We start from the raw sequence: 14,184 nt of genomic DNA, 5'->3' as shown, positions 1-14,184 counted from the left end.
ACCTGTACTACTAGTAGTAACAACACCTGTAGTACTAGTAGTAACAACACCTGTAGTACTAGTAGTAACAACACCTGTAGTACTAGTAGTAACAGAACATGTAGTACTAGTAGTAACAACACCTGTAGTACTAGTAGTAACAACACCTGTAGTACTAGTAGTAACAACACCTGTAGTACTAGTAGTAACAACACCTGTAGTACTAGTAGTAACAACACCTGTAGTACTAGTAGTAACAACACCTGTAGTACTAGTAGTAACAGAAAATGTAGTACTAGTAGTAACAACACCTGTAGTACTAGTAGTAACAACACCTGTAGTACTAGTAGTAACAACACCTGTAGTACTAGTAGTAACAACACCTGTAGTACTAGTAGTAACAACACCTGTAGTACTAGTAGTAACAACACCTGTAGTACTAGTAGTAACAACACCTGTAGTACTAGTAGTAACAACACCTGTAGTACTAGTAGTAACAGAACATGTAGTACTAGTAGTAACAACACCTGTAGTACTAGTAGTAACAACACCTGTAGTACTAGTAGTAACAACACCTGTAGTACTAGTAGTAACAACACCTGTACTACTAGTAGTAACAGAACATGTAGTACTAGTAGTAACAACACCTGTAGTACTAGTAGTAACAACACCTGTAGTACTAGTAGTAACAACACCTGTAGTACTAGTAGTAACAACACCTGTAGTACTAGTAGTAACAACACCTGTAGTACTAGTAGTAACAACACCTGTAGTACTAGTAGTAACAACACCTGTAGTACTAGTAGTAACAGAACACGTAGTACTAGTAGTAACAACACCTGTAGTACTAGTAGTAACAACACCTGTAGTACTAGTAGTAACAACACATGTAGTACTAGTAGTAACAACACATGTAGTACTAGTAGTAACAACACCTGTACTACTAGTAGTAACAGAACATGTAGTACTAGTAGTAACAGAACATGTAGTACTAGTAGTAACAACACCTGTAGTACTAGTAGTAACAACACCTGTAGTACTAGTAGTAACAACACCTGTAGTACTAGTAGTAACAACACCTGTAGTACTAGTAGTAACAGAACATGTAGTACTAGTAGTAACAACACCTGTAGTACTAGTAGTAACAACACCTGTAGTACTAGTAGTAACAACACCTGTAGTACTAGTAGTAACAACACCTGTAGTACTAGTAGTAACAACACCTGTAGTACTAGTAGTAACAACACCTGTACTAGTAGTAACAACACCTGTAGTACTAGTAGTAACAACACCTGTAGTACTAGTAGTAACAACACCTGTACTAGTAGTAACAACACCTGTAGTACTAGTAGTAACAACACATGTAGTACTAGTAGTAACAACACCTGTAGTACTAGTAGTAACAACACCTGTAGTACTAGTAGTAACAACACCTGTAGTACTAGTAGTAACAACACCTGTACTAGTAGTAACAACACCTGTAGTACTAGTAGTAACAACACCTGTAGTACTAGTAGTAACAACACCTGTAGTACTAGTAGTAACAGAACATGTAGTACTAGTAGTAACAACACCTGTACTAGTAGTAACAACACCTGTAGTACTAGTAGTAACAACACCTGTAGTACTAGTAGTAACAACACCTGTACTACTAGTAGTAACAGAACATGTAGTACTAGTAGTAACAGAACACGTAGTACTAGTAGTAACAACACCTGTAGTACTAGTAGTAACAACACCTGTAGTACTAGTAGTAACAACACCTGTAGTACTAGTAGTAACAACACCTGTACTACTAGTAGTAACAACACCTGTAGTACTAGTAGTAACAATACATGTAGTACTAGTAGTAACAACACCTGTAGTACTAGTAGTAACAACACCTGTAGTACTAGTAGTAACAACACCTGTAGTACTAGTAGTAACAACACCTGTAGTACTAGTAGTAACAACACCTGTAGTACTAGTAGTAACAACACATGTAGTACTAGTAGTAACAACACCTGTAGTACTAGTAGTAACAGAACATGTAGTACTAGTAGTAACAACACCTGTACTACTAGTAGTAACAACACCTGTACTACTAGTAGTAACAGAACATGTAGTACTAGTAGTAACAACACCTGTAGTACTAGTAGTAACAACACCTGTAGTACTAGTAGTAACAGAACATGTAGTACTAGTAGTAACAACACCTGTAGTACTAGTAGTAACAGAACATGTAGTACTAGTAGTAACAACACCTGTAGTACTAGTAGTAACAGAACATGTAGTACTAGTAGTAACAACACCTGTAGTACTAGTAGTAACAGAACATGTAGTACTAGTAGTAACAACACCTGTAGTACTAGTAGTAACAGAACATGTAGTACTAGTAGTAACAACACCTGTAGTACTAGTAGTAACAGAACATGTAGTACTAGTAGTAACAACACCTGTAGTACTAGTAGTAACAACACCTGTAGTACTAGTAGTAACAACACCTGTAGTACTAGTAGTAACAACACCTGTAGTACTAGTAGTAACAACACCTGTAGTACTAGTAGTAACAGAACATGTAGTACTAGTAGTAACAACACCTGTACTACTAGTAGTAACAACACCTGTACTACTAGTAGTAACAGAACATGTAGTACTAGTAGTAACAACACATGTAGTACTAGTAGTAACAACACCTGTAGTACTAGTAGTAACAACACCTGTAGTACTAGTAGTAACAACACATGTACTACTAGTAGTAACAACACCTGTAGTACTAGTAGTAACAACACCTGTAGTACTAGTAGTAACAACACCTGTAGTACTAGTAGTAACAACACCTGTAGTACTAGTAGTAACAACACCTGTAGTACTAGTAGTAACAACACCTGTAGTACTAGTAGTAACAACACCTGTAGTACTAGTAGTAACAACACATGTAGTACTAGTAGTAACAACACCTGTAGTACTAGTAGTAACAACACCTGTAGTACTAGTAGTAACAACACCTGTAGAACTAGTAGTAACAACACCTGTAGTACTAGTAGTAACAACACCTGTAGTACTAGTAGTAACAACACCTGTAGTACTAGTAGTAACAACACCTGTAGTACTAGTAGTAACAACACATGTAGTACTAGTAGTAACAGAACATTCAATACTAGCAGCAACAGAGGACGCAAATATTCTCCCCAACTGAATATTGGACACAATTCTAAGTCAATCAAATTGTTGACAGTAATCCAAAGTAGATGGTGAAATACACAAACAACATGGAACATGTCAGAACATGTTTAAGGGAATATGGCTACTAGCAAAAACAGCTCAAGAGGCTAAAGCCAGTAAACGTGACATCAAGACGGTAAATGTAGTCACGGTAACGCATTTGTGTGTGTGTGTGTGTATGTAGTTCCTGGCGGTCTGATTACTTCCTCAGCTCCTGCGGAGGCCCCTCCCCAGGATGTAGTCCTCCAGGCCCCGTAGCTCTTCCATGGCCTTGTCCAGAGTCGCCCTCTCGGACAGCTCAACCACCTGCACAACCATACAGAACAGACGAGATAGTGTTAGCTGGAGGAACCTGTCTGGGCTTCTGCTTCGCTTGCTCTTTTAGGTTCAAGCTGGGTAACTGTAGAGCTCTTTGGGTTTAGGCTGGGTAACTGTAGAGCTCTATGGGTTTAGGCTGGGTAACTGTAGAGCTCTTTGGGTTTAGGCTGGGTAACTGTAGAGCTCTTTGGGTTTAGGCTGGGTAACTATAGACCTCTTTTAGGTTTAGGCTGGGTAACTATAGAGCTCTTTGGGTTTAGGTTGGGTAACTATAGACCTCTTTGGGTTTAGGCTGGGTAACTATAGAGATCTTTGGGTTTAGGCTGGGTAACTATAGAGCTCTATGGGTTTAGGCTGGGTAACTGTAGAGCTTTTTGGGTTTAGGCTGGGTAACTATAGAGCTCTACGAGTTTAGGCTGGGTAACTATAGACCTCTTTTGGGTTTAGGCTGGGTAACTACAGACCTCTTTTAGGTTTAGGTTGGGTAACTGTAGAGCTCTTTGGGTTTAGGCTGGGTAACTGTAGAGCTCTTTGGGTTTAGGCTGGGTAACTATAGAGCTCTTTGGGTTTAGGCTGGGTAACTATAGAGCCCTTTGTGACAACAGTTCTTCTGATGTAAAAAAAAAGGGCTTTCTTAACCTAGAAACAACCTAGGAACAAGCTATTAAGGCCAGTCAATGACACATGCTTGCACGTTCTAGCTGTAACACACAGTGACGTTCTGTAACCTATCTGGAGTGTTATTGATGTGTGATCACTATGGATGAAGAGGTTAACGTGGAACCCCACCTTTTTACTGGCGGCCTTCATGTGATCACTATGGATGAAGAGGTTAACGTGAAACCCCACCTTTTTACTGGCGGCCTTCATGTGATCACTATGGATGAAGAGGTTAACGTGGAACCCCACCTTTTTACTGGCGGCCTTCATGTGATCACTATGGATGAAGAGGTTAACGTGGAACCCCACCTTTTTACTGGCGGCCTTCATGTGATCACTATGGATGAAGAGGTTAACGTGGAACCCCACCTTTTTACTGGCGGCCTTCATGTGATCACTATGGATGAAGAGGTTAACGTGGAACCCCACCTTTTTACTGGCGGCCTTCATGTGATCACTATGGATGAAGAGGTTAACGTGGAACCCCACCTTTTTACTGGCGGCCTTCATGTGATCACTATTGATGAAGAGGGTAACGTGGAACCCCACCTTTTTACTGGCAGCCTTCATGTGATCACTATGGATGAAGAGGTTAACGTGGAACCCCACCTTTTTACTGGCGGCCTTCATGTGATCACTATTGATGAAGAGGGTAACGTGGAACCCCACCTTTTTACTGGCAGCCTTCATGTGATCACTATGGATGAAGAGGTTAACGTGGAACCCCACCTTTTTATTGGCGGCCTTCAGTCTCTGCAGCTGCATAATGGCTGCGTCCTTGGACAGCAGCTCCAAGTCTTCCTCTATCTTAGACTGGAAAATAAACACAGTCAGTTAGAGATGTTTAGGGTGTCGTATCGTTACCTCGTGCTCGACGTGTCCCGTGCGGTTGTTTATTTTTGCAGTTGTGTATGTTTTCTGTGCCTTTGTGTTTGATTGTCGGCGCAGTCCTGTTGTTTACCTCGTTCACTGGCTTCCCAGCAGCTTCCTGGTCCAGCTTTTCACAGATCTTTACCTGCAATCAATCAATCAGACAATCAAACAATCATATCTGTTTAAAAAGCTTGTACTTTTGTCAGCTGTTTGTCACACATTGCTTTGACAGATTAGTGTGAGAGTCTTCTCTACAGACATTAGCTGGGATCTAGTGCAGTCTAACAGAATCACTGAAACACAAAAAAGGGCCACAGGAAATCCTGTCTGTGTTTGAGTCTCTACCTTCACGTGGTTCACGCATTCACATAGGAAGTGTCCCAAAAATGGCACCCTATTTCATATTCGGTACATTACCCTATGGATCCTGGTCAAAAGTAGTGCACTATGTAGGGAATAGGGTGCCATTTGGGAGGCTGATATAATGTTTGAGACACTTACTGGGTGAATACATCCCTTCACTTCATCCAGCACGCCACCAAGGTCATGATAATTTCTGTCTTGTCTCTGGAGAACTTCCCGATAAAAATCCAGGATTTTGTGCAGGACACAGCCGTGGTACTGGACATGGGAGAGAACAGGAGAATGGACATTGTGTTAGTAAATGTGCTGCCGAGGTCGAGCACGATGGACGTGGTGTTGATGGAACTTCTTCATTGCACTCATTCGTCTCAGACTCATGCATGATCCCAGAGCTTGTACCAATACATCAATCAATCACATGTATTTTTTTTAAAGCCCTTTTCACATCAGCCGATGTCACAAAGTGCTTTACAGAAACCCAGTCTAAAACCACAAAGAGCAAGCTACGCAGAGGCAAAAGCACAGTGGCAAAACGCCCGACAAGTCAGGAACCTAGAGAAGAACTGGGCTCTGAGGGGTGGCCAGTCCTCTTCTGTGTCAGTCCTTACCTTCTTGTGCTTCTTGATATTGTCAAAGGTGACTGTCTTTAACAGGATCCTGCCATCATGAGACGTGTTTGTCTAGTGAAGGAGACGACAGGTACAGTATGTCAATCCACTATACAGACTCATTCACACATGACCCATCAAAATATAATGTATCTCTGGTTAGCCATTGGGAGTGTAATGACCCATCAAAATAGAATCTATCTCTGGTTAGCCATTGGGAGTGTAATGACCCATCAAAATAGAATCTATTTCTGGTTAGCTATTGGGAAGGGTACCCATTATTTTACCACTCAAAACTCAAGTTCCAAGCCCTGTCCATAGATGATATTTCTATACATTGAACTGCATCACAAGCCGCAGGGACACACTGAATGGTGTCAGGATGATCCATTGTGGAGGCCCTGCGACATCTGACACTGATAGTGACACATTACACATTTTGCCGTACAACACTTCAGTAAAGATGTGTTGCTGTTATACACGCGTGTATTTCCTGTTATACACATGTGTATTTCCTGTTATACACATGTGTATTTCCTGTTATACACACGTGTATTTCCTGTTATACACGCGTGTATTTCCTGTTATACACATGTGTATTTCCTGTTATACACATGTGTATTTCCTGTTATACACATGTGTATTTCCTGTTATACACATGTGTATTTCCTGTTATACACGCGTGTATTTCCTGTTATTAATGCGTGTATTTCCTGTTATACACATGTGTATTTCCTGTTATACACGCGTGTATTTCCTGTTATACACGCGTGCATTTCCTGTTATACACATGTGTATTTCCTGTTATACACATGTGTATTTCCTGTTATACACATGTGTATTTCCTGTTATACACATGTGTATTTCCTGTTATACAGTAGTCACATTACTCCTCCAGGTTAAACATTTAGACATCAAGTGACCAAAGAGCATTTTCAAACACAGTGTGGCTACACTGGCTAACAGTTTACATTACAGTGTTCTTACTACACTGTTTGTGGCAGTGCAGTGTAATAACTATAGTGTGATACTATTTAGTAACATTTTTATTTCACCTTTATTTAAGCAGGTTAGGACAGTTGAGAACAAGTTCTCATTTACAACTGCAACCTGGCCAAGATAAAGCAAAGCAGTTCGACAAAAACAACAGCACACAGTTACACATAAACAAACGTACAGTCGATAACACAATAGAAACATCTGTATACAGTGTGTGCAAATGAAGTAAGGAGGTAAGGCAATAAATAGGCCAATAGTGGTGAAGTAATTACAATTTAGCAAATTACACTGGAGTGATAGCTGTGCAGATGAGGATGTGCAAGTAGAAATACTGGTGTGCAAAAGAGCAGAAAAACAAATGTGGGGATGAGGTAGGTAGTTGGTTGGATGGGCTATTTACAGATGGGCTGTGTACAGCTGCAGCGATCGGTAAGCTGCCCTGACAGCTGATGCTTAAAGTTAGTGAGGGAGAGATAAGTCTCCAACTTCAGTGATTTTTGCAATTCGTTCCAGTCATTGGCAGCAGAGAACTGGAAGGAAAGGCGGCCAAAGGAGGTGTTGGCTTTGGGGATGACCAGTGAAATATAGCTGCTGGAGCGCGTGCTACAGGTGGGTGTTGCTATGGTGACCAGTGAGCATGAGATAAGGCGGTAGCTTTACCTAGCAAAGACCCACGAGAGCATACCGGTCGCAGTGGTGGGTAGTATATGGGGCTTTGGTGACAAAACGGATGGCACTGTGATAGACTGCATCCAATTTGCTAAGTAGAGTGTTGGAGACTATTTTGAAAATGACATCGCCGAAGTCAAGGATCGGTAGGACAGTCAGTTTTACGAGGGTATGTTTGGCAGCGTGAGTGAAGAAGACTTTTTTTTTTGGAAAGATGGATTTTTAAAAGTAGAAGCTCTAACTGTTTGGGCTTAGACCTGGATAGTATAACAGAACTCTGCAGGTTATCGCTACAGTAGATTGCAATTCTGCCCCATTTAGCAGTTCTGTCTTGACGAAAAATATTGTAATTGGGGACGGAATCCTACATTGTCTTTGGGGGAGAGGTCCTGATGTACAGTGTACTGTATATATAGAGAGATATACAGTAGTGTACTGATGAAGACAGTATATACAGAGAGATATACAGTAGTGTACTGATGAAGACAGTATAGAGAGATATACAGTAGTGTACTAATGAAGACAGTATAGAGATATATACAGTAGTGTACTGATGAAGACAGTATATATAGAGATATATACAGTAGTGTACTGATGAAGACAGTATATATAGAGATATATACAGTAGTGTACTAATGAAGACAGTATATATAGAGATATATACAGTAGTGTACTAATGAAGACAGTATATACAGAGATATATACAGTAGTGTACTAATGAAGACAGTATATATAGAGAGATATACAGTAGTGTACTAATGAAGACAGTATATATAGAGAGATATACAGTAGTGTACTAATGAAGACAGTATATAGGGATATATACAGTAGTGTACTAATGAAGACAGTATATATAGAGAGATATACAGTAGTGTACTAATGAAGACAGTATATATAGAGATATATACAGTAGTGTACTAATGAAGACAGTATATATAGAGATATATACAGTAGTGTACTAATGAAGACAGTATATATAGAGATATATACAGTAGTGTACTGATGAAGACAGTGTATATAGAGATATATACAGTAGTGTACTAATGAAGACAGTATAGAGATATATACAGTAGTGTACTGATGAAGACAGTATAGAGATATACAGTAGTCTACTGATGAAGACAGTATAGAGATATACAGTAGTGTACTGATGAAGACAGTATAGAGATATACAGTAGTGTACTGATGAAGACAGTATATATATATACAGTAGTCTACTGATGAAGACAGTATAGAGATATACAGTAGTCTACTGATGAAGACAGTATAGAGATATATACAGTAGTCTACTGATGAAGACAGTATAGAGATATACAGTAGTCTACTGATGAAGACAGTATAGAGATATATACAGTAGTCTACTGATGAAGACAGTATAGAGATATATACAGTAGTCTACTGATGAAGACAGTATAGAGATATACAGTAGTGTACTGATGAAGACAGTATAGAGATATACAGTAGTCTACTGATGAAGACAGTATATAGAGATATATACAGTAGTGTACTGATGAAGACAGTATAGATATATACAGTAGTGTACTGATGAAGACAGTATATAGATATATACAGTAGTCTGCTGATGAAGACAGTATAGAGATATATACAGTAGTGTACTGATGAAGACAGTATAGAGATATACAGTAGTCTACTGATGAAGACAGTATAGAGATATACAGTAGTGTACTGATGAAGACAGTATATACAGTATAGAGATATATACAGTAGTCTACTGATGAAGACAGTATAGAGATATACAGTAGTGTACTGATGAAGACAGTATAGAGATATACAGTAGTCTACTGATGAAGACAGTATAGAGATATACAGTAGTGTACTGATGAAGACAGTATATACAGTATAGAGATATATACAGTAGTCTACTGATGAAGACAGTATAGAGATATACAGTAGTGTACTGATGAAGACAGTATATACAGTATAGAGATATATACAGTAGTCTACTGATGAAGACAGTATAGAGATATATACAGTAGTGTACTGATGAAGACAGTATATACAGAGATATATACAGTAGTGTACTGATGAAGACAGTATATAGATATATACAGTAGTCTACTGATGAAGACAGTATATAGATATATACAGTAGTCTACTGATGAAGACAGTATATAGATATATACAGTAGTGTACTGATGAAGACAGTATAGGGATATACAGTAGTCTACTGATGAAGACAGTATAGGGATATACAGTAGTCTACTGATGAAGACAGTATAGAGATATACAGTAGTGTACTGATGAAGACAGTATATACAGTATATAGATATATACAGTAGTCTACTGATGAAGACAGTATATAGAGATATACAGTAGTGTACTGATGAAGACAGTATATACAGTATAGAGAGATATACAGTAGTCTACTGATGAAGACAGTATAGAGATATACAGTAGTCTACTGATGAAGACAGTATATATAGAGAGATATACAGTAGTGTACTGATGAAGACAGTATAGAGATATATACAGTAGTGTACTGATGAAGACAGTATATAGAGATATACAGTAGTCTACTGATGAAGACAGTATATACAGTATATAGAGATATACAGTAGTCTACTGATGAAGACAGTATAGAGATATACAGTAGTGTACTGATGAAGACAGTATAGAGATATACAGTAGTCTACTGATGAAGACAGTATATACAGTATATAGAGATATACAGTAGTCTACTGATGAAGACAGTATAGAGATATACAGTAGTGTACTGATGAAGACAGTATAGAGATATACAGTAGTCTACTGATGAAGACAGTATATACAGTATATAGAGATATACAGTAGTCTACTGATGAAGACAGTATATACAGTATATAGAGATATACAGTAGTGTACTGATGAAGACAGTATAGAGATATATACAGTAGTGTACTGATGAAGACAGTATATACAGTATATAGAGATATACAGTAGTCTACTGATGAAGACAGTATATAGAGATATACAGTAGTGTACTGATGAAGACAGTATATACAGTATAGAGAGATATACAGTAGTCTACTGATGAAGACAGTATAGAGATATACAGTAGTGTACTGATGAAGACAGTATATATAGAGAGATATACAGTAGTGTACTGATGAAGACAGTATAGAGATATATACAGTAGTGTACTAATGAAGACAGTATATATAGAGAGATATACAGTAGTGTACTAATGAAGACAGTATATATAGAGAGATATACAGTAGTGTACTAATGAAGACAGTATAGAGAGATATACAGTAGTGTACTAATGAAGACAGTATATATAGAGAGATATACAGTAGTGTACAAATGAAGACAGTATATATAGAGAGATATACAGTAGTGTACTAATGAAGACAGTATAGAGAGATATACAGTAGTGTACTGATGAAGACAGTATAGAGAGATGTACAGTAGTCTGCTGATGAAGACAGTATACAGTTGGCAGGTCGATTGGGACATCGACAGATTATTTCACTGTATCACAATTCCAGTGGGTCAGAAGTTTACATACACGAAGTTGACTGTGCCTTTAAACAGCTTGGAAAATTCCAGAAAATTATGTCATAGGCCAATTGACATAATTTGAGTCAATTGGAGGTGTACCTGTGGATGTATTTCAAGGCCTACCTTCAAACTCAGTGCCTCTTTGTTTGACATCATGGGAAAATCAAAAGAAATCAGCCAAGACCTCAGAAAAAAACGTGTAGACCTGCACAAGTCTGGTTCATTCTTGGGAGCAATTTCCAAACGCCTGAAGGTACCACATTCATCTGTACAAACAATAGTACGCAAGTATAAACACCACGGGACCACGCAGCCATCATACCGCTCAGGAAGGAGATGCGTTCTGTCTCCTAGAGATGAACGTACTTTGGTGCAAAAAGTGCAAATCAATCCCAGAACAACAGCAAAGGACCTTGTGAAGATGCTGGAGGAAACAGGTACAAAAGTATCTATATCCACAGTAAAACAAGTCCTATATCGACCTAACCTGAAAGGTCGCTCAGCAAGGAAGAAGCCACTGCTCCAAAACTGCCATAAAAAAGACAGACTACGGTTTGCAACTGCACATGGGGACAAAGATCGTACTTTTTGGAGAAATGTCCTCTGGTCTGATGAAACAAAAATAGAACTGTTTGGCCATGATGACCATCGTTATGTTTGGAGGAAAAAATGGGAGGCTTGCAAGCCGAAGAACACCATCCCAACCGAGAAGCACGGGGGTGGCAGCATCATGTTGTGGGGGTACTTTGCTGCAGGAGGGACTGGTGCACTTCACAAAATAGATGGCATCATGAGAAGGTAAATTATGTGGATTTATTGAAGCAACATCTCAAGACATCAGTCAGGAAGTTAAAGCTTGGTCGCAAATGGGTCTTCAAAATGGACAATGACCCCAAGCATACTTCCAAGCATACTTCCAAAGAACTGAAAAAGCGTGTGCGAGCAAGGAGGCCTACAAACCTGACTCAGTTACACCAGCTCTGTCAGCAGGAATGGGCCAAAATTCACCCAATTTATTGTGGAAAGCTTGTGGAAGGCTACCTGAAACGTTTGACCGAAGTTAAACAATTTAAAGGCAATGCTACCAAATACTAATTGAGTGTATGTTAACTTCTGACCCACTGGGAATGTGATCAAATAAATAAAAAGCTGAAATAAATAATTCTCTCCACTATTATCATAACATTTCACATTCCTAAAATAAAGTGGTGATCCTAACTGACCTAAGACAGGGAATTTTTACTAGGATTAAGTTTAAATGTATTTGGCTAAGGTGTATGTAAACTTCCAACTTCAACTGTATATAGAGAGATATACAGTAGTCTACTGATGAAGACAGTATAGCGATATATACAGTAGTGTACTAATGAAGACAGTATAGAGAGATATACAGTAGTGTACTAATGAAGACAGTATATATAGAGAGATATACAGTAGTGTACTAATGAAGACAGTATATATAGAGAGATATACAGTAGTGTACTGATGAAGACAGTATAGAGAGATATACAGTAGTGTACTGATGAAGACAGTATATAAATAGAGATATACAGTAGTGTACTGATGAAGACAGTATGTGTAACTACAGTTGGTCGGTACTTACGAAGTCTTTCTGGACTTCCTGGATCAGCTCCTGCAGTTTGGCCAGGTCCACACAGTGAGAGACCCTGTCCTTCACACAGCCTGACCTGGCCCTGGATCGGGCCCTGGACCGGGCCCTGGACCGGGCAGTAGCGCAGTCCTGACCCATAACAGCCAGAAGGAGGACCAGCAGCAGAGAGAACTGGACCACTCTGGACAAACTGGACATACTTATACTGGTTCACCTGGTACCTGCTTCAACTGGTTTACCTGGTACCTGCTTCAACTGGTTTACCTGGTACCTGCTTCAACTGGTTTACCTGGTACCTGCTTCAACTGGTTTACCTGGTACCTGCTTCAACTGGTTTACCTGGTACCTGCTTCAACTGGTTTACCTGGTACCTGCTTCAACTGGTTCAACTGCTCACCTTGTCTCTATCTGAATCACCTGGTCACCTGGTTCGTTCAATCTCTGTTTGAATCACCTGGTTCAAATGACCTGCCAAATATCTGACCTACAGTACATGTAGGATCTGATTCACTGAATCTGTGAATCACTGATGTAAAATCCACTCACTGAGTTTCCTACTCTACTGACTGATTGAAAGACTGACTGAACAAATTATTCCCTTCTTCGTCTTCTCAGCAGGTGAGTCAGTCACGTCTGCTCTGTTCTCTGCAGGTGAAGGCTCCGTGGGTCTGGCATTCCTCTCTACTGTCGCCAACCTTTTAATGCTGCCAGACTCCTCCTGATGATGTAACATTACACACACACACACACACCTAAACGTGCACACACCTCCCTCCCTCCCTCCCTCCCTCCCTCCCTCCCTCCCTCCCTCCCTCCCTCCCCCCCTCCCTCCCTCCCTCCCTCCCTCCCCCCTCCCCCCCTCCCCCCCTCCCTCCCCCCCTCCCTCCCTCCCTCCCTCCCTCCCTCCCTCTCACTGCATGTTGTCATTCTGTTTTCTGGAATGTGCAACCTGACAACAGAATCCTTCTTGGTCAGTGCTGTCCCTTTGAAACCTGAGGTGGGCAGATTTCTATCCCTTAATTCATTCCTGTGGATCCCTCTGGTGTCCTGGTCCTGAGAAGCTGTACTCTACAGAGTGCAGAACAACACCAAATAACTACATTGTGCATCATAACAGATAGTGTATGTCTGTTTACCATGTCTTCACGTATCAGGGTTCCAGTTACAACGTAAAACAAGTGAAAGGTGTGGACTTGGGGAAGATGTAACCAGGTCATGACATTTGAAGGTGTTGCCGTTGAATACGGCGTCCTAGATTCTACTGGCTGATGAAACCACAAGTAACCTGCTTTTCTTCAGCAAATAGTTGCAATGAAACAAGAGAATAGTTGCAAAATCATCACACACCCATAACTGTTTACAACGCAAACATCTGAATGAAATATCATGGGCAGATAT

General features: G+C 39.8%; 2 protein-coding genes across 2 annotated transcripts in view; both read right to left on the bottom strand.

Moving 5' to 3' along the window:
• Positions 1 to 14,184, bottom strand: part of LOC129864907 (dual specificity tyrosine-phosphorylation-regulated kinase 2) — a 501,483-nt gene that overhangs the window by 280,445 nt on the left and 206,854 nt on the right. The gene's annotated exons all lie outside the window — the stretch shown is intronic.
• si:ch211-266a5.12 (uncharacterized protein LOC557488 homolog) lies at positions 3,029 to 13,453 on the bottom strand. Its single transcript, XM_055937222.1, has 6 exons — positions 12,778 to 13,453; positions 6,006 to 6,077; positions 5,536 to 5,655; positions 5,123 to 5,176; positions 4,891 to 4,974; positions 3,029 to 3,489 (listed from the first exon to the last, which is right to left on the bottom strand). Exons 1-6 carry the CDS (start codon positions 12,982 to 12,984, stop codon positions 3,391 to 3,393), a joined length of 636 nt encoding a protein of 211 aa, XP_055793197.1. The 5' UTR covers positions 12,985 to 13,453; the 3' UTR covers positions 3,029 to 3,390.

This window comes from Salvelinus fontinalis, chromosome 11 (genome assembly GCF_029448725.1).
Source record: "Salvelinus fontinalis isolate EN_2023a chromosome 11, ASM2944872v1, whole genome shotgun sequence".
Taxonomy (NCBI): Eukaryota; Metazoa; Chordata; class Actinopteri; order Salmoniformes; family Salmonidae; genus Salvelinus; species Salvelinus fontinalis.
The sequence above is the reverse complement of the archived record's forward strand: the minus strand, read 5'-3'. Positions and strand labels throughout refer to the sequence as shown.

Coding starts and splice junctions, on each gene's coding strand:
- si:ch211-266a5.12 (XM_055937222.1), bottom strand. CDS start 12,984: ATGTCCAGTTTGTCCAGAGTGGTCCAGTTCTCTCTGCTGCTGGTCCTC. Junction 6,078..12,777: donor AGGAAGTCCAGAAAGACTTC/GTAAGTACCGAC, acceptor CTCCTTCACTAG/ACAAACACGTCTCATGATGG. Junction 5,177..5,535: donor TGAAGGGATGTATTCACCCA/GTAAGTGTCTCA, acceptor GATTGATTGCAG/GTAAAGATCTGTGAAAAGCT.